This window comes from Erpetoichthys calabaricus, chromosome 16 (genome assembly GCF_900747795.2).
Source record: "Erpetoichthys calabaricus chromosome 16, fErpCal1.3, whole genome shotgun sequence".
NCBI lineage: Eukaryota > Metazoa > Chordata > Cladistia > Polypteriformes > Polypteridae > Erpetoichthys > Erpetoichthys calabaricus.
This window is the reverse complement of record NC_041409.2, coordinates 47,420,230-47,447,250: the sequence shown is the minus strand read 5'-3', so window position 1 is coordinate 47,447,250 and position 27,021 is coordinate 47,420,230. Positions and strand designations below refer to the sequence as shown.

The window sequence follows — 27,021 nt, the reverse complement described above, 5'->3', positions numbered from 1 at the left end:
GTGGCCTTAGGTGATGAAGCAGCAGCCGTTCCATGGTCTTCATCACATGTGACGTCAGAGCGACAGGCCGGATCGTATCCTTTTGTTGCCTCCTCATAGAATTCCAGCATGTTAGTAAAACACAACCTCCTACTTCTGAACCCATGCTGACTGTTCAGAATAACTCCTGTCCTTGCCAGGTGTTGCTCAATCTTATCCTTAATAATTTCTTCCATTAATTTTCCTGTGATGCATGTTAAGCTTACTGGCTTATAGTTGCTTGGATCAGCCCTGTCACCCTTTTTATATAATGGGATGATATTTGCCATTTTCTAGTCCTTCAGAATCTCTCCAGTGCGCAGTGACTTCCTAACAATATGTGTCAAGGGTTTATATATGTACTCACTAGCCTTCTTAAGAACTCAAGGACAAATATTATCTGGTCCTGGTGATTTGTTTGATTTCATCTTATTTAATCTGAGCAGCTCTTCTTCCTCTACAATTTCCAAATCCCTCAGTACCTCCTTTGTAGTCCTGTTTACCTCTGGGAGGTTATCCACTTGCTCACTTGTAAACACCTCGAGAAAAATGTTAGTTTAGGGCATCCGCCATTTCATTGTCTGTATCTTTTAATTCCCCTTTACTATTTCTGATGCACTTGACCTCCTCCTTGACTATTCTTTTACTACTAAAATACTGAAAGAATCTCTTAGGGTCTTCTTTTGCCTTATCTTCTATATTCCTCTCCAACTGTCTTTTAGCCTCCCTGATATCCTTCTTAATGGTTACCTTCATGTTCTCTTACGCTCTACGATTCACTTTGCAGTCATTAGTCTTATAGTCTTTGCAACTTTTTTTTTAAATCTTTATTAATCCATCGTGGAGTTTTAAAAAATTTCCTATTAATTCCAAATTTAGTGTATGTATCTGTCCTGCATTACACGTAAAACATTTTTAAACCTGTTCCACTGCTCCTCGACTGTCTCCACACTTAAAAGTTTATCCCAGTGTATCCTACTTAGACATTGTTGCATCTGGTCAAAATTAGCCCTACCAAAGTTCAACTTAACAATTTTAGTCTTTGCATCAGCATTCTTACAAAATACTGAGAATTGTATTATATTATGGTCACTTGACCCTAGTGGTTCAATCACCTCTACACCCTCAATTCTATCCTGATTGTTACAAAATACTAAATCCAGACAGGCTTCACCCCGTGCTTTAACATACTGTGTTAAAAAACAGTCACTGATTACTTCTAAAAACTCCTTGTGCTCCTCGATCTGCAAGGTTATCCCAGTTAATGGATAATTAAAATCCGTCATGACTATAATATCTCCCTGTAAACTTGCTTTTTTTGATATTACTAAAAAGATGTGTATTGAAATTACTGTCTGAATTGAGTGGTTTATAATACACTCCTAAAATAAGGCCTCTTTCCCTAATATTTTCCAGGCGAAGCCAAATGTCCTCACCAAGATGGGGTTCATCATCCAACTGAAGAGGACTTATATTTAAATTCTGTTTGGCATAAACAGCAACCCCACCTCATTTTCTGTTCTGTCTACCCTTCCTAAAAATGTGTATCTTCTATGTTGCACTCATCCCCATCTTTGTTATTTAGCCAGGTTTCCATTATTGCTATACAGTGATCCCTCGCTATATCGCGCTTCGTCTTTCGCGGCTTCACTCCATCGCGGATTTTAAATGTAAGCATATGTGAATATATATCGCGGATTTTTCACTGCTTCGCGGATGTCTGCGGTCTACAGTACGTGTGCTTCCTCAGTTGATTTGCCCATTTGAATTCAAACAAGGGACGCATTTGAATTGAAACAAGGGACGCTATTGGCGGAAGTCTGAGAAGCTACCCAATCAGATCACGCGGTTAAGTTCCTGTGTGCTGCTGATTGGCTCAGCGACGGAGTGCTGCATTAACCAGGAAGTCTAATCTCACTCATTCAGCATTAACGTGCACAAGCGCCAACAGAAGATGCAAATGATTGCAGAAAAGGTAAAAGTTTTGGATATGTTGAAGGAAGGAAACAGCTACACCGCTGCAGGACACCATTACAGCATAAATAAGCCCACGATTCTTTTTATTTAAAAAGGAGGAAAAGCATATAAGATCTACGGCCGCAGTGTCTTTTAACCAGGGCGCAAAATGAGTTGCAAGTGGACATTGTAAGGCAGTAGTCTGGATGGAATCTGCTTTAGGGATTGGATTGAAGAGTGATGGAAGAAGAACAACGGCGGTGCTAAACAGTCGCCTGAAGAGGCTCCTTTAGAAGAGCTGTAACGCTATCCTTTGTTGTGCAGTAAAATTAAACTCATCGTTATCGGACAAGTCGTCGTGTCATTGTTGGTGAGTAACCATAATTAATCTTCTACGTACAGTACTTATTACATGTACATAGTTTAGTGTCACTGTACACACATTTTACTGTATACAATTTTTCTTGCAATGTACATATTTATTGATGGTGGCGTGTCTGTCGTAATGGCTGTAACATATGTGATATCGGAGACGCTCGATATCTTTAAAATAATATTTAGGTTTTACTGTATGTAAACTGTGTTTACATACATAATTTCAATGAATCGTACCTAATATCTAAGAGAATACAAAGGGTTTATGCTGTATAATTGTGCGTGAAATGTTTATAATAGTGTGGGAGAGTTTATAAGGGCTTAAAATATATAAAAATAACCATATAAACATATGGTTTCTACTTCGCGGATTTTCTTATTTCGCGGGTGGCTCTGGAACGCAACCCCCGTGATGGAGGAGGGATTACTGTAATATCATAATTATGCCCAGCTACATACAACTCCAACTCAATTACCTTATTTTTGATACTTCTAGCATTAAGGCTAGCTATTTTTAAGTTGTTACTCCTTCTACATTTAAATATTTGCTTAGAATTTACATTACTATGCATTTTTATTTCAGCACTGTTGTTTGTTCTTCCATTTTTAGATCTAAACCTGGCCTCTTCTAAACTCCCTGTCCCCCCATTCCCTAGTTTAAACAATCCTCGACTAGCCTACACATACACCTCCCCAATACATTGGTGCCTCTCCAGTTCAGATGTAACCCATCATGGTGGAACAGGTCCCATCTGTTACAAAAGGAGTCCCAATGCCCCATAAACCTATACCCTTCTACCCTGCACCAAGATTTGAGCCATGCGTTAAGCCTTCTAATCTCCTCAATCTGACCTGGACTGGTGCGTGGCACAGACAGAAATTTGGAGAAGACTACCTTGTCAGTTCTGCTCCTCAGCTTGGCACCTAACTGTTTGAATTTGGATCGCGGAACTGACAGACTACCCTTATGTATGTCATTTGCTCCAACATAGACAATGACAACTGGATCCATCCCCGCTCTGGCCAAGAGCCTATCCATCCTACCAGGAAGGTCTCCCACCTGTGCACATGGAAGTCAACACACTGTGTGAGACTCTGTCTCTCTGGAGCACACCTGCGCTTCAATCCTCCTAATGATTGATACACCAACTATCACTACCTCTCTTTTTTTGGGAACTGGTTTTGAGGTGGCCCGTTGGGACTCCTCATCCCTGCTTACCACCTCAGAATTATCAGAGACACTGTCCACGTCTGCAAGGACATGATAATGGTTTGACTCTTCTAATTCTGGGGTTGATGCCCCTGGACAGTGTGCACCCTTTATCTTACGCCTTGCAACTGTGACCCACCTATTTCTACCTGTCTGGTCTGGAATCTCCTCCCGTGCCACCTTAGACCGAAGCACTACCTGAGGTATTTGCCTCATTGCTGGTCCTGGATGCAACAATATTTTTTTAATGCATTAAATTGGCCATGCTAATCGCAAAAATGAATGAGTTAACTTTCCCAGGCCTAATATTATTATTAGAAATTGTATTTAATATTACTTTATTATTATTATTATTATTATTATTACCAGTAATAGTATTTTTTTCTATTATTATTGTTAGAAGTAGTAATAGTAGGTGGCAGCAGGCAGCAGGGTGACGCTACCTGTATGGGCACCCGCAAGGCATGCTGGGAACTGTAATCCCACTGGGCAGCCTTTTCAGGCTCTTTGGATGCTTCCAGGGGGTGCTGCAGGAATCCCTACTTTGTGGGGCTTTCATTTGACACAGAAGTGCTTCTAATGGCCTATTCCCTAGCACCAGAAGTACTCCCAGGTCTAAGATAAAAGATTTCCTCATGCAGGAAGAACGACAGAGCACCCCTGGAGGAGTGGAAGGAGAGAGAAAAGAATTGTGTTGTAGTTGTGATTACCAAAGCCTTTTTGTGAGGTATTTGTGTAACACACATTTTATTGTACTGGCACTTGTGTCGTGGTGGTTGTGTCTGAAGTTATGGGGTGCTACAATGCCTCCTATTGGTCACAAGCTGTTATAAGTAATACTAAGTTAGTGGATTCAGGGAGGTGGCCAAGAAGATTCCCCTTAGGGCCACAGCTTGGTTAGGGGGAGACTTGATAAGTGGTGGTGCCAGAGAGGAGTGTAGTTTTTGTGCTTGTGTTGGTGTTTTGGACTGTGTTGTGCCTGTGGGGTTCACGGGGAAGATGTGCTCCACAGGTTAAGAAAAAAAAGTTTATTTATTTTTACACATGCCTCCGTGTCGTGCGCAATATAGCGCCTCTTTTACAGGGTATATATGACTAATGATCAAAAGAATGAGATAGCGGGTACAAGCCTTCTCCACAGGGTGGCCTTTTTCTCCCTTAGAGTTAGGTTGAGAAGTACAGACATCTGGGAGAGTCTTGGAGTAAAGCTGCTGACCCTCCACATTGAGAGGAGCCAATTGAGTTGATTCAGGTATCTGATATAGATGCCAATGGGATGCCTCCCTGTGGACGTTTTACAGGCACGACCAGCTGGAAGAAGGCCTTGGGGAAGACTAAGGTCTCCCTGGGAGGACTGTATTTCCCAGATGGCCCAGGAACATCTTGGGAACCCACAGAATGAGAATGCAAGTGTGTCTTGGGAAAGGGATGTGTGGACCTTGCTGCTAAGACTGTTGCCCTTGTGACTCGGTTTTGATAATAAGAGGTGCAAAATGAAGGAATGAATGAATATCAAGAGAAATACGTCTCACTTGAGCCAACTCTGTCCGTTCCAAAGTGAAGTTATTTTAGAAGGTATGAGAATAGCGCTTCACCAGCGCCGACCCGACACAGACTGACAACAAAGGCACATGAGAACTAAACAAAAAAAAGATTTTTCTTTGTCTGTGGGTTACGCCTTCCCTGTACCCACAAACACAACATAGTCCCAAAAGCACACAAAACAAAAAAAAGCACCCACGGAATAAGAACTCTTAGTTCGCCTCCACTCCTCCCGGCAAGCATGTGTCCTTTTCCTCCCGACTCTCGCTTCCTGGAGTGGTGACTACTGGCTCCCTTTATAGTCCACCCAGAACTGCTCCAGGTGTTTGATGACGGATTTCCGGCTGCACTTCCGGGTGTGGTGGAAGAACCGCCCACATGGGTTCAGGAAGCCATGCAGGTCCCCCAGGCTGTGGCCGTGGAGCCCAACAGGGATGAACTCCAGTGTAACACAATTGTGGCCCCGATGCAACCCAGGGGGGCTGCCACCAAGTGTTCTGGGAGACGTAATGTGCATCCCATGGCTGCTCCCCTGGATCCAGTGTCAAAGGGGAGTCCTGACCGGGCATGGGTCCTGGCTGTCCATCACAAAGGTTACATTGCATAGATGAATATGTGCTTTACTGATGGTTTGTAAGTGTTCTTCACACCAGAAGAAGCCTTTGTTAAGGTCTTGTTACTTAAGAATTAATGAGTAATACATGCATTTCTGCAGTACTCAAACTGAAGTGTTATCATTATTTTAATGCTTAATACAGTTTGACAGTCATCCTGACTTTATTGTATATCATTTTCTTCCTGATGGGCAACTTCTGCTGTAAACATATTCAGTTCATTGTTTTATTTTTCTCCTTTGGTGACAAGGTGGACTGTTCTCAGAGTCATAAGAGCTACCTGTGATTTATCTTTCTTTTATATTATTTCTGCCTTCTTAGCTTAGCATTGTTTTGCATTTTTACTATGGTTGGTTTGAAGGTCACCCTTTTAAAAGGCTTGCTGAGAAGATTGTTACATAATTCAATTCAATTCAATTGTTTATTTTTGTATAACCCTCTTCACTGAATGCTATACAAAACAAATACAAAATAAGTATATAAGTCCTCAGATAAAATGGAAGTATACATTTTAGAAATTACAAAACACTGAGTTGTTTAAACACAAAGGAAAACAAAGTGGTTTGAAACTGATTAACATTAGTGGCACCCAACAGTGTCTGTTCATTAACTACTTTTTGAACTATGGCCAGTTGGCAAAGAAGGAGAGGAAAACAGAAACTTCAGTCAGTATTCAGTATTGGTGGAGGAATGAACTTCAGGATGGGCCCACAGTCAACTGTAACAGAGAAAGTCAAAGGTAAAGTCAGACACAGTCACAGTCATGGAGACCTCAGCTAACTAACAGCCCACTCCTTACTATGCATTCTATAGTGGAGTCTGTGCTGGTAGTCTATATAACCGTCTTTCCAACCAATGATTCCAAAGCTCTCAGTATCTCAGATGACTTTTTCATAAGCAGGAAAAAAGTTTGGTAATAAGGCAGTGCCACCAAATACCACTACTAAATACTGAGAAGATATACAGAATAGAGGAGGGTTAGTAATGGTTAATAAATATTGTATTACTTTTATTTTTGCACAAATGGTAACAAACAAAGATACATTATGCACAGCTAGTCAGCAGCTCTAACTAGGGTTTACTATACTAACTTCATGAGTCTTTAGCCTGGATTTAAAAGCTGAGATGGATGGGACACCTCTTATATAAGCTGATTGCTCATTCCACAGCCTTGGGGCCCTGCAAGTAAAAGCTCAGCCTCCCACTTATTTTATTAATCCTTGAAATGTTCAGTATCACAGCATCTTGAGATCTTAATGTATGATTTGATGTGTAAGTAATGATAAGTTTCAGACAGGTAAACAGGACCTTGGCTGTTTAAGGCTTTATATCTTAAAAGGTAGAATTTGAAATGAGCTCAAACCTTAACTGGAAGCCAGTGCAAGGACTTAACGACAGAGGTTATGTGTTCCTACTTTGTAGTTCTTGTAATGATTCTTGCAGCAGCATTTTGAATTAACTGAAATTTTCCATTCCCAATGTGAACACTCATAAAATTATAATGGCTGGGGACTTTAATTGTGTTTTAAATCCACTCTTAGATAGGACTCCTGTGACAGGGGGGACGACATCTAATACTGCAAAGATAATTACACAGTTTTTGAATGATCACAACTTATCAAACCCCGCGAGGTTTCTTAACCCAAACTCAAGAACATATTCGTTCTACTCACCAGTGCATTATAGCTACTGAAGAATTGATTATTTTTTTATAGATAATAATTTCGTGCCTACAATTAAATCATGCAAATATGACACAATTGTTATCTCTGACCATGCCCCTCTAGTCTTGGAGCTAAAATCAATAAGCCCCTCATACTCACCTCGCAGATGGCGTCTTAACCCTCTTTTATTGGCAGACGAGAACTGCACAGAATTTATATCCAAACAAATCAGCTTCTTCCTAGAGACAAACACGTCCACAGAGGTTTCTGCAGGAACACTCTGGGAAACTCTAAAGGCCTTCTTAAGAGGACAGATTATTTCATATCTTTCCCACAGAAATAAATTAGAAACCAAGAAAGTGTCAGAGCTAAGAAATGAAATTACTAGAATAGATGAAGAACAAGCCAGGCGTCCAAATGAAGTTCTCCATAGGAAAAGGCAGGCCGTACATACAGAACTTAACATCTTAACAACTAAAGAAACTGAACAACTTATTTATAAGTCTAGACAGCATTACTATGAACACGGAGAAAAAGCTAATAAGCTTTTAGCTCAACAAATTCATAAACAAGAAGTTCACAATGCAATACCAGTAATCACCAACAAGAATGGAGAAGAAATCATCGACCATAATAAAATAATGCACACATTTAGAGATTACTATAAGTCTTTATATTCCATTGAGCCCAAAGAAGACAACACACAATCTAATGCATTTCTGGATAATTCACAAATACCACTAATAGATGCTTTAAGTGCTGAGGAACTGGATAAACCTCTAACGCTAACAGAATTACTAGACGCTATAAAGTCACTACAAAGCGGGAAATCATCAGGCCCTGATGGTTACCCCGTAGAGTTTTATAAGAAATTCTCCACTCAGCTAGCTCCACTCTTATTGGCAACATTTACAGAAGCTAGAGACAACCAAATACTACCTCAAACATTTCGACAAGCATTAATCACCGTCTTTCCTAAACAAAATAAGGACTTGTTACAATGTGCATCATACAGACCAATTTCACTCCTGAATAATGATGTTAAGATACTCTCAAAAATCCTAGCTATAAGGATGGAGAAAGTGCTGCCCTCGGTAATATCACAAGATCAAACTGGATTTATTAAAGGCCGACACCTATCTTCAAATCTCCGACGCTTGTTTAATGTTATATATTCACCAGCAAAATCAAACACCCCAGAGATATTACTATCATTAGACGCAGAAAAGGCATTTGACATGATCGAATGGAATTACCTTTTCACTGCATTGGAGAAATTTGGGTTTGGCCCGAATATTTGTGCTTGGATCAAACTACTGTATACCAATCCAGAAGCTTCAGTTTGTATTAATAACATTTGCTCAGACTACTTTAAACTAGAACGTGGTACCAGACAAGGATGTCCCTTGTCGCCACTGTTGTTTGCAATCGCTATTGAACCACTGGCGGTTCACTGCCGAAATTCTTATCAGATAAAGGGGATTGTCAGAGAAGGACTGGAACAGAAAATTTCTCTATATGCAGATGATATGGTCTTATATATATCAGACCCAGAAAACACTGTCCCCGTTGTTTTAACAGCACTAACAGAATTCAAAAGATATCTGGTCTTAGAATTAATCTGAATAAAAGTATACTCTTTCCAGTGAATTCACAAGCATATAATATTAGATTAGACACCCTACCTTTTACCATAGCAGATCAGTTTAAATACCTAGGGGTAAATATCACAAGTAAACATAAAGCTCTTTATCAACAAAATTTTGGCGTCTGTATGGAAAAAATTAAGCAAGACTTGCATAGATGGTCAACCCTTCATCTCACTCTAGCCGGAAGAATTAACATTGTTAAGATCTTCTCCATCTCTTATTTACATAGATATTTACTTCTCCCTTTCTTTTGTTTAATGTTGCCTTATTAAAAAGCCTAAAGCAATTTTCCTTTAGCTAAGCTCTCCTTCTCAGGGGTGGGGTTTGATTAGTCTTCATATTTGTTGGGTTATAAATTGATCTGTTTGTATGGAATGATTACAATGAAAATTAATAAAATAAAAATATTAAAAAAAAAAAAAGAATTAACTGAAAGCAGCATAAAGAACAATTTGAACAGCTTGTGAATAATGTATTGCAATAGTCAACCCTTCTGGAAATAAATGCATGAATTAATTTCTCAGGATCCTGCATATTTAGAATATGACTTAAATTTCCAAGATTTTTAAGATGAGAAAAACATGCATTAGACAGTTTATAATTTTTTCTTTAAAAGACATGCTAGCGTCAGCGTTAACACTTACTATAATTTGCGTGCTGATATAGTAAAACTAATGGTGATTTCAAATGAGTTAAAAAGTGGCAGAATGTTGTTGCAGTCCACCTCGCCCTCCCACAATAAATAGCATTTCTGTTTTTTCTGTATTCAGAGACAAGTAGTTTTCTCCCATTCACTACTTTAACTCACTGACACAACTAATTAAGGACATCATTGGAGAAACTACACTTGGTTTAAAAGAAAGGTATAGTTGGATGTATGTAAAGCGAAAATTGATTCATTGATTGAAGACTGATTGAAAGTGCTAAAAAAGGTTGATGAGAACATGAAGTTCAATAAAATGCAATAGTGCCCAGGTTTTAATTAATCATTTTATACATTGTGTTACCATGTAAATTTTCTTGAGAATGTCAAAATAGTACGCTGTGACTTACATTAAAATACTAACTGGAGATTTTCTTTACAGGTATGAATTTTGCTGTGATAAATGGATACCTTACTTTCATGGCACTTTTACAACTTTGTAAGTCTCAGCAAGGTGAGTGATGAAGACCATAGTCTGTTCTACTATGAACCCTTGAACATGAGTTAAAAATTGCTTTGTAGGGATGTTTACTTGATATTCATGCACTTATCTTTATTGGCCTGTATTTTAAAAGAAATGCAAATACTTTCGCTGCTCTTGAGTTCATCTGTTACATTTACATCTGATGTACATTATTGAATATACTGTAACAGGATGTTTAACACTTCTGGCAATGGATTTTATGGAGAGACATTTAAGTACTAGATGAAGATAAGGTTAGGTAGGTGCCTGACACTAGTTCCATTTAAGAAACTTTTGCCTTAGCGATACGGAAATCAGTACATGGTCAGTTATGGGCAAGTAAAGCGCTGAAGAGGGTAATATCGCACTTAAGATATATACCTGTAAACTCAGATATACAGTAGACTCTAATATATTACTAAAGTAAGACAAATGGAGACAGGACAGTTCCCTGAGGTTCCCAAGTATTACTCACCACTATTCAGTTGATCAGTACTAAACCATTCAGAACTAGGATTAATGGTTCAGTCTGTGATTTTGAGTGATTCACCTAGCCTGCTTGTGCACCAATTACTGAGTATTTGTATATGTAAAACTTTTGCTATAGCTCCGACCTTGTAGAGCACCTGGGGATGGTGTTCACTATTGTTTTGTCCTGGTAGGATACTAAACTGACCCTGTTTTCCCTTTTAGACTGTTCACTAGACCATAGACAGAATTCCCCCAATCCCATACTCTTACCACACTGGCAGGGTTGACTTCTACTGTAGTTCAATACCTCCCCCTGTTTCTTTTTTATATCTGTAACCCCAGGCAGCAGAACAGGAGAGAAAGTCACACATTTATTCAAGCATTATGGATAACGTGCCCAGAAGAGTAGAGTATAATGAGTGTTAGTAAAATATTACAACCTGATAATGGGCTACCAGGTGGCTCTCTGTCTTATGATGTTTATTGTTCTCTGGTCTAATGTGTTGTGGCACGACCCTTGATCCCGCATGCTATATGCATGGATGAAACAGAGAGACTAAGAAATGGCCTCACCTTAGGATGGAAGCCTGCACTTATTAGGACTAGGAGGAGTGTAGCACACACCAATGAACTAGCTCAGGAACCACAAACCCCAGTTCATCTGTTTTGTTCTTGCATGCAAGCATCCTCTCCAGTTTCAGACAAACAGGAATAAAAGGATGCACTGGTAATTAGGTTATAAACTGCCTTCTAAAACCTGCCTTCTAGTCCAGGCTTTCTTCTTGGGGCTTACATAATTTAAAGTGTCGCTGTCTTTGATATTTGAAGCTCCTACAAACTAAATCCTCTCTTCTGACATCACAGATATAATAACGAAGAGCCAGATTCACATTCAACAAGCTGCTTATAAGCTATTCTAGAAACAGGGTTAGATAAGATTAGATATTCTTTAATCCCCAAATGGAAATTTAAGTTCATACTGCAGCAAAACAAAAAACATAAAATGCACAGATTTCAAATTGAAGCATAATATAAGACAATAGAATAAAAACATATAATATAATATATATGCTGAAAAATAACTAGTAAATTGAAGTTTGCACTGTTTTTTCTATGGCCTCTGGCTAGAGTGAAGGAAGGGATGTCAAAAATCTCTAGAGCAGCTTCTAATTACACTATGGAGGTATCAACCTGTGGCTAAAAGTACTTCAAGAAGATGCCACAAGGCATCATCTGTTCATTATAGCATTCAATTTTTTCACTATCCTCTTTTCAACAACAACCTCCAGAGTGTTGAGAGTCAATCCTGTGATTGAGCTGGCTTTCCTGATATGTTTGTTCAGGCAGTGTCCGTCTTTTGAACTGAGCTTGCAATCCCAGGAGACCATAGAATAGAACATTCCGGCTACAATGGACTGGTAATACTTTCCTACAGCTTACTGCATACATCAAAAGGTCGAAGTCTCCTCAGGAAGTACAATCTACTTTGAACCTTCTTATACAGTCACATTGTATTGACAGACCAGTCCAGTATGTTCTTCTTATGGACCCCCCGTGTACTTCTGGCTCTGCACGACTTCCACATCCCGTAATTAGTGACTAGTCTCAGAGGTTCCTCAACATCCTGGAAGTCCACCACCAACCCTTTTGTCTTGCTGATGTTGATCTGCACGTGGTTCTCCCTATGCCATAAGACAGTCCTCCTGTACTCCAGATTGTCTCTTTAATCAATACAAACTATTAGTTGTCTGAGAACTTCTGTAGATGGCAGGAACTGGTATTATACTGGAAGTCCATTGTGTACACGGTAAACAGAAAGGGAAACAGTATTACACACCACCATCTCTGACACACAGTCCTTAAGCTTCACAAACAATCATCTGTTGGTCAGATAGTTCATAATCCAGGAGACTATGGAGGCATCAAGAATAATAATTGTTAGCTTGTTCCGTAGTCTGTGAGGCAGTATAGTATTATGACACTGGATAAACCAAAGAACATGAGCCTGACTATGGATCATACAAATCAGAGCAACCTCAACACCTACAGCATATATGCCTCAGAACTGTAATCCAACCAATGCCATTTGTTCTGGACTTGAAAATTCTTTTGCATTCCTGAAAAGCTAGAAGAACAGGTTCTGAGGTATTCAGATTTCTCAACGTTTTTCACAGTATTGTATAAGCAGCACAGTGGCACAGCTGCCTCACAGCTCCAGGAGACCAGGTTTGGATCTCAACTTTATTTCTGTGGAGTTTGCATTCTCCTTGTATGTCTATAGTACCTTATCATACCATACCATTTTCTAAGACTGCTTAATCCTGAACAGGCTCACAGGTTACATCTGTAGTGTTTCTCCCAAAGGTGTATGATTGACTAGTTGATTTATAAGTCTAATTTGGCCCAGAATGAGTAACTATACCCCACAATAGTCTGACACCCAGTGCTGCTTTGTTTTCATTAGATATTTCCCCACCATGTCCAGTGGTCACTTGGTGAAACTGTGGTTCTGTTAGGAGTTTGTATGTTTCTGATTCAAAATGAGCATACAGAATGTTAAGCTTATATGGCAAGGAGGCTTCAGTGGTTGTCGCACAGGGTTAGTTACCTGATGATTGTGTGAATACCTAGTTAAATACACTGTGATTCTGAGTTGTTAGTTATACAGTGGTGTGAAAAACTATTTGCCCCCTTCCTGATTTCTTATTCTTTTGCATGTTTGTCACACAAAATGTTTCTGATCATCAAACACATTTAACCATTAGTCAAATATAACACAAGTAAACACAAAATGCAGTTTGTAAATGGTGGTTTTTATTATTTAGGGAGAAAAAAAAATCCAAACCTACATGGCCCTGTGTGAAAAAGTAATTGCCCCCTGAACCTAATAACTGGTCGGGCCACCCTTAGCAGCAATAACTGTAATCAAGCGTTTGCGATAACTTGCAATGAGTCTTTTACAGCGCTCTGGAGGAATTTTGGCCCACTCATCTTTGCAAAATTGTTGTAATTAAGCTTTATTTGAGGGTTTTCTAGCATGAACCGCCTTTTTAAGGTCATGCCATAGCATCTCAATTGGATTCAGGTCAGGACTTTGACTAGGCCACTCCAAAGTCTTCATTTTGTTTTTCTTCAGCCATTCAGAGGTGGATTTGCTGGTGTGTTTTGGGTCATTGTCCTGTTGCAGCACCCAAGATCGCTTCAGCTTGAGTTGACGAACAGATGGCCGGACATTCTCCTTCAGGATTTTTTGGTAGACAGTAGAATTCATGGTTCCATCTATCACAGCAAGCCTTCCAGGTCCTGAAGCAGCAAAACAACCCCAGACCATCACACTACCACCACCATATTTTACTGTTGGTATGATGTTCTTTTTCTGAAATGCTGTGTTCCTTTTACGCCAGATGTAACGGGACATTTGCTTTCCAAAAAGTTCAACTTTTGACTCATCAGTCCACAAGGTATTTTCCCAAAAGTCTTGGCAATCATTGAGATGTTTCTTAGCAAAATTGAGACGAACCCTAATGTTCTTTTTGCTTAACAGTGGTTTGCGTCTTGGAAATCTGCCATGCAGGCCGTTTTTGCCCAGTCTCTTTCTTATGGTGGAGTCGTGAACACTGACCTTAATTGAGGCAAGTGAGGCCTGCAGTTCTTTAGACGTTGTCCTGGGGTCTTTTGTGACCTCTCGGATGAGTCGTCTCTGCGCTCTTGGGGTAATTTTGGTCGGCCGGCCACTCCTGGGAAGGTTCACCACTGTTCCATGTTTTTGCCATTTGTGGATAATGGCTCTCACTGTGGTTCGCTGGAGTCCCAAAGCTTTAGAAATGGCTTTATAACCTTTACCAGACTGATAGATCTCAATTACTTCTGTTCTCATTTGTTCCTGAATTTCTTTGGATCTTGGCATGATGTCTAGCTTTTGAGGTGCTTTTGGTCTACTTCTCTGTGTCAGGCAGCTCCTATTTCAGTGATTTCTTGATTGAAACAGGTGTGGCAGTAATCAGGCCTGGGGGTGGCTACGGAAATTGAACTCAGGTGTGATACACCACAGTTAGGTTATTTTTTAACAAGGGGGCAATTACTTTTTCACACAGGGCCATGTAGGTTTGGATTTTTTTTCTCCCTAAATAATAAACACCATCATTTAAAAACTGCATTTTGTGTTTACTTGTGTTATATTTGACTAATGGTTAAATGTGTTTGATGATCAGAAACATTTTGTGTGACAAACATGCAAAAGAATAAGAAATCAGGAAGGGGGCAAATAGTTTTTCACACCACTGTATATATTTATGTGTATGTGTTGCAGTTTTTCATGGAAATGTTGACGCCATATTTGAGCTTGTTGCAAACTACTGCTGAATTTAAATGCTGTATGGCAGACTTTGAGAAAGGAAAGGGCTCTTATGTTCATCCATTGTTTCCAGTATTTAGTCCTATTCTTTACTTCTCATTAGCACAGTTCTGAGGTAGCGGTTACTGATGAATAATTTTCTTCTGTGTTAGCTGGTGACCTCTCAGTGGCAGTTGCTTTAAACGTATCACCACCAGTGGAATCAAACAGGCCTGCATCTTTGATTCAGCATCATCTTGTCACAATGTCATTATTTTTATTATTGATTTGATTTGTTTCAGCAGTTTTCTGTATGTAGGAAGAAACAAAGTGGCAATATCACCAAAACACAACTTGATGAACTAGAAAGTAAACTATTAGATGATTTAAGAAATGATTTATGAAATATTCAACAAGAAGAAAACCTAAAGACATGAAATAAGGCAACAAATAAACACAGCGAAAAGGAAAAAATTGAAGGAAGTAAGTGAATAATGCAAAATTCAATACAAAAACAAAAGAAAACTTAATTCCAAATCCTTGACACATTAGCAAGAACAAAACCAGAGGAAAGACTGAAACTGTGCTTAACAACAAAAGAAAAACTGTGCAGAAATTATTCAAGTTGAAGCTCATTACCAGAGTCTAATGCTCTGCCTTTCATTGGATTAGAAGCCATTCAGCTTACTGTACAACAATTTCATAAATTATTGACAGTATCTTCCATCCATCCATTTTCCAACCAGCTATATCCTAACACAGGGTCATTGGGGGTCTGCTGGAGCCAATCCCAGCCAGCACAGGGTGCCAACCCACCGCAGATTGACAGTATCTTGAGGGCAATAATTAATTAAAGACTTTAACTAGTGTAACAAAGGTGCTATATAAGCACCCAACCCGACACAGATTGGACACGGGATGCACGTGTAAAAATAAAAAAACTTTTATTTTCTTCAGCTGGAGGGTACGTCTTCCCCGTAATCCCTCCAGCCACAACACAGTCAGTCCCAAGCACAAACTAACACACCAAAACACTCCTCTCTTCTTCCACCACTCCTCCTCGAGCTTTGTCCTCCTCCTCCCGACTCAGGCCATTGAGTGGTTATTTTATCCCAAGCTCTATTAGGAGTAGGCTACTAAAAATAATGCATCTTCCACCTTGATTGATTTAAATGCTGACTGATAGGGTCTATTAACATTATTATAATATTCTACTAGGGGGCTCTGTCCCCTGCTCGCTTTGCTCACAAACCCCAGTGTTTGGTTAATCGGGTATATAATTTTAAAAGCTTTTTTTTTGTTGGAATTGTTTCAAATTTCCTTATTTGCACTTTTACAGTAATCCCTCACTTATCGCGGGAGATAGGTTCCAAGGCCGACCGCGATAACTGAATTTCCGCGAAGTAGGGACACCATATTTATTTAATTATTTAACGTGTATTTGGACGTTTTTAAACCCTCCCTGTATTGTTTACAACCCACCTTTTACTCTATTAATAACAGGGACAACTGCTAAGCAATATGAAATCGGTAGGTAAGTTTACACTTACTGTATAGCGAAGTACACGTAGCTATATATGACATGATGATGGTGATGAATATGCTGCGCAGTAAAAATGATGACGATTGAAGGTGATAATCCCCTGAATGCAGTAGCAAGAACACGTTAATGTTGAATGAGTGAGATGAGACTTCCTGGTTAATGCAGCACTCCGTCGCTGAGCCAATCAGCAGCAAACAGGAACTTAACTGCGTGCTCTGATTGGGTAGCTTCTCAGCCATCCGCCAATAGCATCTCTTGTATGAAATCAACTGGGCAAACCAACTGAGGAAGCAAATACCAGAAGTAAAAAGACGCATTGTCTGCAGAAACCCGGGAAGCAGCGAAAAATCTGCGTTATATATTTAGATATGCTTACATATAAAATGCGCGAAGTCGTGAATCCGCGAAAAGTGAACCGTGAAGTAGCGAGGGATTATTGTACTATAAAGCTTCATTAAAAACAATATTTGGAATTACCTTTTCTTCAAGATCGCATTGAATTTTGATTCCGTTTTTGGAGACACATTGTGACAACGCAACGTATAACAGCCTGTGAGTGAATATTATTTCTGTTTCTCTAATAAATAATCCAACTTTTTCTGATGTTTGTCCCAGTGATTTGTTAATTATCATAGCAAAAGCTATTCTCACAAGAAACTGTAAACATTTTAATACGAATGGCATATCAAGATCTCCTTTGGTGTCTAATGTTATTCGTGGAATATATACATTACCTTTCTTGTCGCCTGTTAAAATTTGCATCGCTTCTCCGTGATCATAAATATACACCTGACCGAATTGTGTTTTCTTTGAAATTAAACTTGTTATTACTTTAACTGTTGTGGGACCACAGATTCTCATAGCGTATGGTCCAGTATTGTGTAAATCTACGTTTTCTGCATTGAATGATGCGAAGGCGAAAAGGCTTTGTTTTGTACTCTTTGCCCTTTATTTCTGACCTCGGTTTGACCTGCTATTTTTTCAATTACACGTGGTCCTGATGATTAATTTCCTTTTGTTTGCACTAATGAGATCTTTACTATCTTTGTTTTGATACTGTAGCGACTGGCGTAATAAAGTGTCACAAAAGTTTTACTTGAACAATCGCCGACTTCGTAACCCCAAACACAACTTTCTTACACCCTCTCCAACCCCTCCTTCCCCGGGTCTCACCCCCCCCCTTACCGCATCAATCAATACCCCACTATCAGTCTTCCGTGCTGTACACCGCCCTCCCTCAATTGGACCTAACAGTCACTTAAAACAAAAAAAGGCTTCAACCTGGCTGGGATGCTACAATACTTTTGAATTTTACTGCTTTCATATTATTTACCGTGGGCGGCACGGTGGCGCAGTGGGTAGCGCTGCTGCCTCGCAGTTGGGAGATCTGGGGACCTGGGTTCGATTCCCGGGTCCTCCCTGCGTGGAGTTTGCATGTTCTCCCCGTGTCTGCGTGGGTTTCCTCCGGGCGCTCCGGTTTCCTCCCACAGTCCAAAGACATGCAGGTTAGGTGGATTGGCGATTCTAAATTGGCCCTGGTGTGTGCTTGGTGTGTGGGTGTGTTTGTGTGTGTCCTGCGGTGGGTTGGCACCCTGCCCGGGATTGGTTCCTGCCTTGTGCCCTGTGTTGGCTGGGATTGGCTCCAGCAGACCCCCGTGACCCTGTGTTCGGATTCAGCGGGTTGGAAAATGGATGGGTGGATGGATATTATTTACCTTTCTCTGCCATCATTTGTTTGAGCCTTTCGAATTCCACTGCTTTCATAATCTCTTATCTGCCTTTTTTTCTTTCTAACGCTTTTGGGTCTATTTTCTCCACACTGCTCTTTCTTCTTTGCTTAGTCGTTGACGTTTCATCTAGAAGTATTGTCCTTATACGCTTTATATGTGCTGAGAGCACAAGATCTGTGTGTGCTACGTGCCTTTACACGACTGAGTGTTTTGCTGGCCATGCTCTTATTTGATATTGTTTGTAAGTAGGATGTGTCTTGCAAGAATCTCATGTTCCACATCCCCGCGAGACGGTCCTGGGACAATCTCTTGGCACCAAGTCTCATGTTTACGGTCCCTTCTCTCTTTCGTCTTGCGGGTCTTTTAAGTCTCTTCCAAGAACTTCCGAGAAGGTCACATCTAGTTGCCCTGCTTTTCCTTTCCAGGATTTTTTTTTATAACAGAGAGACATTATTTTTATATTATTCTAGATTTTGGGTGCCTTACAGATGATTTTAAGGTAACAGACATTTGGAAAGATAAAATGAAACCATCAATTAGGGTTAACCGCTTATGCATGAGATGTGCTGCTGACAGGATACTGCCATATTTCAAAGTTGTGTGCAGCAATGAACTCACAAGTCAATATAAAGCAATAACGGTATTTGTATTAATTCAAGTTTATATTTTTTCACATAAATCATAAGTTTTCCTGTTCTCTGCTGTCTTTCATTATTAAATTATGCGATTTGCACACTGAGGTGAGAAGTGTGTTACAGTGGAGTTAATCTGTGAAAGCATAATTTCTCTTAGCAGAAAAGCTTATATGTTTTTTCTTCACAAACTTAAAAAGTTGAACCTGTGCCAGTCAGTACTGATTGCATTTTATGAAGCAGTCATTGAAAGTATCCTCACTTTCTCCATGCATGTCTGGAATATCAGTGCATATGTTCACTCAAAACATGTTATTCAGACAGCAGATAGGATTGTAAACCTCAAATTACGTTCTGTTGAGGACTTGTATACATCGTGGGACAGGAAGTGTTATCTGTGTCGTATAGAGTCATAGGTGACTCTGTTTTCCACTTTATACTGTTTATTTTGTAGACTTTATCAAAATGCCTCAAATCCCATACCACTCCAGTGTATTTCAGCACTTCCTCTCACATGCCTTCTGCATCTATAAACTTAGGCAGTTAGATAAAGTAAAAGAACAAGAAAGAGAAAAAGCATCACTTTTAACTATTTTTATAGGCAATAAATTTTATTATACCTAGTACCATATAAACAAATAGAATGTAGTTTTGCACACTAAAACCGTTCAACATGAAAATGCTGGATGTGTAGTTTCAGGTGGCGGAATAACTTACAGTTGCATTCAAATCTTCCTGTTCAACTCATTATCAGCACAGGCCCAGGCAGTGTACTTGTCTCAATATGGCTGCTGAGACAGAATTGTCTTCCCTTCAAGGAGGAATGGCAAGTAAGAGAGGTGGTCTTCTCTTCCAGATTATGAGAGACAGGGGGAGGTGAAGCTTTGTCTTATTCTGGTCCAACTTCTTTTGGTATATCTCTGGGCCAATGGGTGCACTGCAAAAAATGAAATCTTAACAAGCCAGACAATCTTGAAAAGAGATAATAGATCTTGTTTTTCTTATTTTAAGAATAACTGACTTGAGTAGATTTGTATGTGTAAGATATATTATCTCATTTTTAGAAAATTTAATAAGTTAACAAGTTAAACTTTCTCACTATATTGGCAGATAATTTTGCTTGATTCTAATACCTTTTTCTTGTTTTTCAACAAGAAAAAGGTACTAGAATCAAGCAAAATTATCTGCCAATATAGTGAGAAAGGTTAACTTGTTAACTTATTAAATTTTCTAAAAATGAGATAATATATCTTACACATACAAATCTACTCAAGTCAGTTATTCTTAAAATAAGAAAAACAAGATCTATTATCTCTTTTCAAGATTGTCTGGCTTGTTAAGATTTCATTTTTTGCAGTGTGCACTCAATTCCATTGGTTCATCCAATCCTGTTTCAGCCAAAATCCATTTCAAATGACCAATAGAATAAGTCTACTTGTCCCTTTCTGGCTATTCACCAATGAAAGATCTCATGCATAGCCCCCCTTCCCAGTTCGTCTATTTTACAGTGTGAGGGTGTGACATTCACTAATACAACAGCTCATGCAAGCTCAACTCTCAAGTGTATAATTTTCTGTAGTACCATGGAAACAGGACAGAAAGGAAACAGATAAACCATAAACCTGTTCCAGATGTTGCTTTTAACATCAGCGATACTCCGGGAGTGGAAAACTGGTTTGTCCAGCTTCCTGAGTTTTTAACATTACAAATAAAGACATACAAAATATTTATCAACTTATATGCTAGATAGCAATCCTTTTATACTCCACTACAAAGCTCACTCGGCCAAGCATCTCTTTCAGTTTTTACTGTCATAGAAACTTTACCAGCTGTTAAAAGCAAGGATCATCTAGCACATAAATAGTTTCTTCTCTGCTGAGGTCACCCTACTGTAGTTAAACAGTTTGTGACTACTTGCTATATATAATAGTGTTATATATTATATATTGTGCTATTTACTTCATCTACTTTATTATGTTTATGGATGTAACACCAAGAGAAATTCCTTGCAGCTACATAGCCAGGCAATAAAGTTCAAGTTTAAGTGAGCTCTAGAGCTAAAAGAAAGAGCTCTGAAAAGGGCTGTGTCCTGGTGTCCCTGGAGCCAAAGAATGAAGAAGAACTCAACACAGCAAAAACAGAAAAGCAAGGTAACAGTTAGTTAAGAAGTAGAGTTATGGAGCAAAATATCAAGGATTATGGAGATGCAGGCCTTTTCAGCTAGTTATTAATTTATGCATTTAATAATTATGAAATGGGCGGCACAGTGGCGCAGTGGGTAGCGCTGCCGCCTCGCAGTTAGGAGACCCGGATTCACTTCCCGGGTCCTCCCTTCATGGAGTTTGCATGTTCTCTCCGTGTCTGCGTGGGTTTCCTCCAGGCGCTCCGGTTTCCTCCCACAGTCCAAAGACATGCAGGTTAGGTGCATTGGTGATTCTAAATTGGCCCTAGTGTGTGCTTGGTATGTGGGTGTGTTTGTGTGTGTCCTGTGGTGGGTTGGCACCATGCCTGGGATTGGTTCCTGCCTTATGCCGTATGTTGGCTGGGATTGACTCCGGCAGACCCCCGTGACCCTGTGTTCGGATTCAGCGGGTTGGAAAATGGATGGATGGATAATTTTGAATTTATGTCTGTTATTTTAATTGCTTATTTCACCAGCGTTATGCTGCATTTGTCACATCTTTCAGCCCATGATGGAATATGGGTGTGGATTTTTTAATCTAACTCTAAATCTTCTTATTACTCTTAGTTATGAATTGATTATAAGTTAGAATAATGTTTGAGTTAGCATTGACTTGCTGTCTTTTACAAAGCTTTGGGTTGCATACCCTTAGAAAGAAATACAACTATGGATAATAGTTGCCTTTTATATGTAACCTCAGCTGTTTAACTAGCATGTTGTATATCATGAAACCTCAGTTAATGGCTTTCTTAAGAGTGTGTGACATGAATAATAGTTTACATGCAACCTCAGAGGCTAAGCGCTACTCTTTGGTGTGTGTTTCAAAATAAAAACTCAGAGGTTAGGCAGCTTAACTTGACATGTGTTAAATTTAATTCAAAGCCTAACTGTTAAATGAACACTCATCATTTATAAATATTCAGACTGTGAATCTCAGAGGCTGAGATTCCAGCATGCACCCACAGGGAAGAAAGGTTATACTATTTCAGCAGTAATACTAACGAAAGCAAAACAAAACAAAATTATACACAACAACAAAATAATATACAGGCAGTCCCAGGGCTAAGAATGTCTGACTTACAGGCAATTCATACTTACAAACAGACTGTAATAAAGTCTATTATATAATAATTCAAATAAGGCCCGTTTATACTCGGGCACAGGCAGCTGCAGATGCAATCTCACTCTGCTCTGTCTAAAGTTCAAGCATTCAGTGCACAACACTGCACAACTGCAGAATCCATTCTATGTTTTGTCTTTGTTTTACACATCAACCTTGCAGATGCTGTCATGCGCTGACTTAAGGCTTCATTTGGGACTGGTCATTATGCCCAATGTTGGTCACAAAGTGTACAGGTCATTGCAATTGAAACTCTGTGGGTCTGGTGTAGGTCACCGGTACACATTCTGTAACTGCAGGCGTACCAAGTTGCACAAAGTGATCTTTGAGTCCTCATGTCCGCACACAGGCTCTGTGTAGGGCTCTGTTGTGTTGCCTGTGGGTTTTAGTTGTTGGTTCGTGAGTGGGGTGTGCTGGGTTAGCCTAAGTCCATGTTACTCAAGTACTGGGTTGCAACCTGAGTTGCAACCAGGGGGTCCCAGATTGCTGTCATTGGTTTACAAGTGGGTCAAGGTAGGTCGCCTAAGTGATGGACAGTGCAGCGTAATATGTCTTCCCTTTTCTAAGTGAGCTCATTTTACTGTACTTGACCAACCCCCCGCTCCCCCCACATTGTGTTCATTTTACCAATGGGGCAGTTTGCAATTGCTTCTAGTGGGTTGTCAATAAATTTAAAAAAGACAAAACTGAGGTGCAAGGTTGAGAAACACTGGCATAAGGAAGGTGATGCAGGCCAAATGCATAAGAATTAAACATGTGGAGCAGCGCCAATCAAAACAAACCCTAAGGTTCTTAACAAGAGTCTGAAATCATACAAGACCCTGTGAATTTATAACAAAAGGTGTATTAATGCTTATGTTTTTAGCAATTTCTTGAACATTATTACCCAATTGTTTTTCTATGGCCCTCGTCCGTACGTAGGAATCGTCTTCTCAATTGGCCGTATTCCACTTCTGCCTGCGTAAACTTTCATCTTTGCGCAGGGTCTGGGTGATTTCTCACTCTGATTTTGTGCACATTTTGCTATTGCTTTTTCTTTTAATGCTAGATTGTGTAGGTGCAGGTAGTGACACTTGAGGCAACTTTTCTTCCAATGTGTGGATGTTTTCTTGCCTAGCGCATACACAGTCGTGGCACACAGGGCTGCATGGTTATATAATTCTATAGACATGCAGTCGCTGATGCAAGGGTCTGCATGCCAGGACTGATGACGAAAATTATGTCATGCACACAGTACAATATTTTGTGACGCTCATGAAAACTTTGCAAAGCTTCTGCAATTTGTTGCCTCAAGAAAGGAGCTGTTTTAAGTTACTGTATATACTAGCGGATAATTTCTCCTGCGCTCTGGTAGAACTGTTTGTACTTATAAGTACAATTACCTCACTGTAAACTTGCGATACAGTTATAATATTGCACAACCTAAGCCACTTTATAAAGTGCGTATTTACATATGATGACAATATCATTTTTAAGATGAAATGCAGCAAAATATGTTTATTACATTATACAGATAAAATGTTAACATCATTTAAATAATCTCTATTGTTAATAATTAAACATGTGAGGACATAGTGTTGCAGCGCTAGCAAGGAGCTGGCGCCCCAATTGTTCCTGCATTGCGCTGTATTCTTTCTGGGGCTGGCATGACACTGGAAGGATAGATGGACAGAATAATTAAACATGTACTATGAAGATATTTCAATGTTCCTTAAAAGTTTTGAAGAATCTGCGTTCTAAGCTTACAGATGGCTTAACGTTTATTACAGAGCTGATTGTGTGGCGATTGGTTACTTGGAGAAAGAAAAGGAAGGACAGGAATTGGGGGTTAGTACATTTGAAAGAGACAGTACTGCTGCAATAAATTATTTCATCAAACAGCACAGCAAGCATCTTACGAGAGGCAGGAACAATTTCTGGACAGGGCGCCAGCTCGTCACTATCACTGCGCCACCGTGTTCCCATGTTTAATAACATGCTTTAACTCCTATCATCATGAAAATGATATCAACTATACATCTCAGTATTTTAATTATTCAGAGAGCTGTAATATCACGAATGTAAAGGATTCTATGTCCTGTCGGAGGAAGAGAAAGCCCATTTAGGAAGCACGTAGTGATTCAAACACATAGAGCACATACAGTAGAAGAACACATGCAAAACAAAGCATTTAACATGCTACTTTAGTTACGATGGCATTTGAGAAACTAGTAAATTAAACAATTTAAAGATGAAGTTTATGCTGTTCTACTTTAATGACAAAATAAACTAAGTGATTAAAGTGGACATTTCGAGATTAAAGTGACATTTCGAACTTTTTTCTCACTGTGTCCCTCTTTTTTTTTCTTTTCTCTGTACCCTAATAAGCTTTCATATGACACTCAGATGGTCGCCTTTTCATGCCGACTTTCATATCTGACAACTTCTTTTTTATTTATACTGTGCTACTTTGTGAACTTGAGCTTTCGAGTTTCTCCGACACTCTCTGCCACTTGATCAACTTCCTTTTGTTGTTTATATCACTGTTTAAACCAACAGATTTTTTTTTCCTTACCTCAACTTGATATTCACTTAAATTGTTCTTTTTCTCAAGTGCTTTTGCCATTGTCTTTTCACAGAATGCTGAGCTTAGAGGCTATTTATATTGATTTTCATATTCAAAGAGGCATAATTCTGGGAGGAGATGGGGCGGGGCATCAGGCATGTGCACGTGCGTTACTTTTCACACTGACCGGGATTTATGTAGCGGAAGAATGTGGAAGTTGGCGTTTGCACAGATTTATGCATCTGGATTTTTTTTGTGCGTACGAACATTTCCACTTTTGTCCGTACGCCATGTTTTAGTGTGAATCCTACGCATGGCGTTATGCATGAGGCCCCAGGACTCTAAAGACTTTGTCAATCTGTAAAGATATCGGGAGTGTCACACACCCTTTTCCAGCTACCTCATGACCCCTCATGCTCTCCCAATCCATGTACTGACTTCATAGGAACAGTAATGAATGTCGCTGCTGAGGTAAGTAAACCTCTCGACAAGATCAACACTCTCTCCGCAGACAGACACACTGCTGATGGCTGTGCCCAAGAGGTCATTAAAGGCCTGCATATTGGTTTTTATCAGGACACTCGCAAGCCCATTCACTCAGATTCCTTGCTCAGTCTCTTGAGAGCCCCAATCAGAGCCAAGTCAAGATCAGTAAATCTTTCTTCACCAACAGATGCCCCACAGCCACTGGACCCCATGACCTTGCCCAACATCCAGTCCATGCAAGCACTAAACAGTAGGAGCAAGAACACACCCTTGACGAACCCCAGTGTCAACTGGGAAATTTGCAGAGGTTCTGCCACTACTCTGCGCGGCACTCACTGTATCAGTATACAGGCCGGCCATGGCATTAGGCAACTTTGAAGGGATCCTGTGAAGTCTCAGGATGTCCCACAGGGCAACTCAATCAACTGAGTTGAACACCTTATGAAAATCGACAATGACTGCAAAGAAACTCTGCCAATCTTTGCGTTTGCACTCCATGAGAGCCTTCAGTGCCAGGATGCGGTTGATGGAAGACTTCTTAGAAGTAAAACCAGACTGCTCCGGGCACTGGTAGGTGAGCAAGTGATCACGGATCCTATTGAGGATGACCATAGCAAGGACCTTACCCTGCACCAAGAGCAGTGTTATCCCCCGAAGTTGCTGCAATCCAGGCGATCACCCTTCCCTTTTCATATACGGACTGCAGGTTCCGTTTTCCAGTCAGTTGGGATAAGGCATATCTCTCAAATGGAAGCATAGATTGGTTGCAATATAAAGAGGACAGTCTTATCACCACCCTGGAGAAGATCACCCCAGATACAACAGATCCTTGCAGCCTTCCCAACCCTCAGCTGGTTCACCATCTGTGCAATCTCAGTGAGGATCAGCCTCAAGAACCATGGACCCAAAGATGCCCAGTGTCCTAGCCGGAGGAACAGATTTAAACAGTTGCTCAAAGTAGCCAGCACAGCAGGTCAAAATTGCAACGTCATCCGTAAGGACCATTCCTTCACCCGATCTGACTGTGTCTCTTCGAGGAACAGATTTGGATGTACACAATGCTTCAGTTCCTCTGTAAGCAGGACAGGGGTCACTAGACCATAGATGGTGTGTCACTTGGTCACAGTTTCCTCTAACAAATGCCTCCTTATCTTCTCTCAGAGCCCTGCAAGATGAAACACCTCCTTCTGGGAACACCGGCAATACCAACACAACCCTCAGCAACCTTCAGGGTCTTGTCATGAAAGGTCTCCCACATCACAGTCGCACCCAAGTCTGCAAGTTCCTCACACAAACTTTGTGCAAACTCATTAGAAACAGCCTGATCTTGGAGTCAGGCCTGGTCCAGCCTCATTCTTCTAGTAGGTGGTAGCCTACTGGACCTAAGATGGATCTTCAGAGTAGCAACAACAAGTCTGTGGTCAGAATTCACAAACTGGCACTTCTGTTGACACTGCAGTTCTGTAGGAGCCTCCAGCCTTTGCCCATGAGGATGTGCTCGATCTCCTTCACCGCACCACCAGTATTGGTGTGCCAACTCCAAGTATGTTTCTCAGGGTGTTGGAACCAGGATCCAGCGATCCACAGCCTCTGACCTTTTGTAAAGTCAAAGAACATGAAGCCAGTTTCACCACGGTCGCCAGACCCTTGGGGACTGACACAATCCTTATAGTCAGCCATTTCAGTTCCAGTGGTCGCATTGAAGTCAACCATGATCAGGGAAGAGTCACCTTGTGGCCACCCATCATCCACTGAATGAAGTTGCGAATAAAGTGTCTCCCTCAC

The 27,021-nt window shown here is 40.2% G+C and overlaps 1 protein-coding gene across 1 annotated transcript in view; it reads left to right on the top strand.

Moving 5' to 3' along the window:
- The window catches only part of LOC114667024 (butyrophilin subfamily 1 member A1-like), a 77,498-nt gene that overhangs the window by 9,443 nt on the left and 41,034 nt on the right, over window positions 1-27,021 (top strand). Inside the window, exon 2 of the mRNA XM_028822107.2 lies at window positions 10,114-10,185. Within this exon, the coding sequence (XP_028677940.1) occupies window positions 10,114-10,185 (72 nt within the window). The remainder of the gene's footprint in view (window positions 1-10,113; window positions 10,186-27,021) is intronic.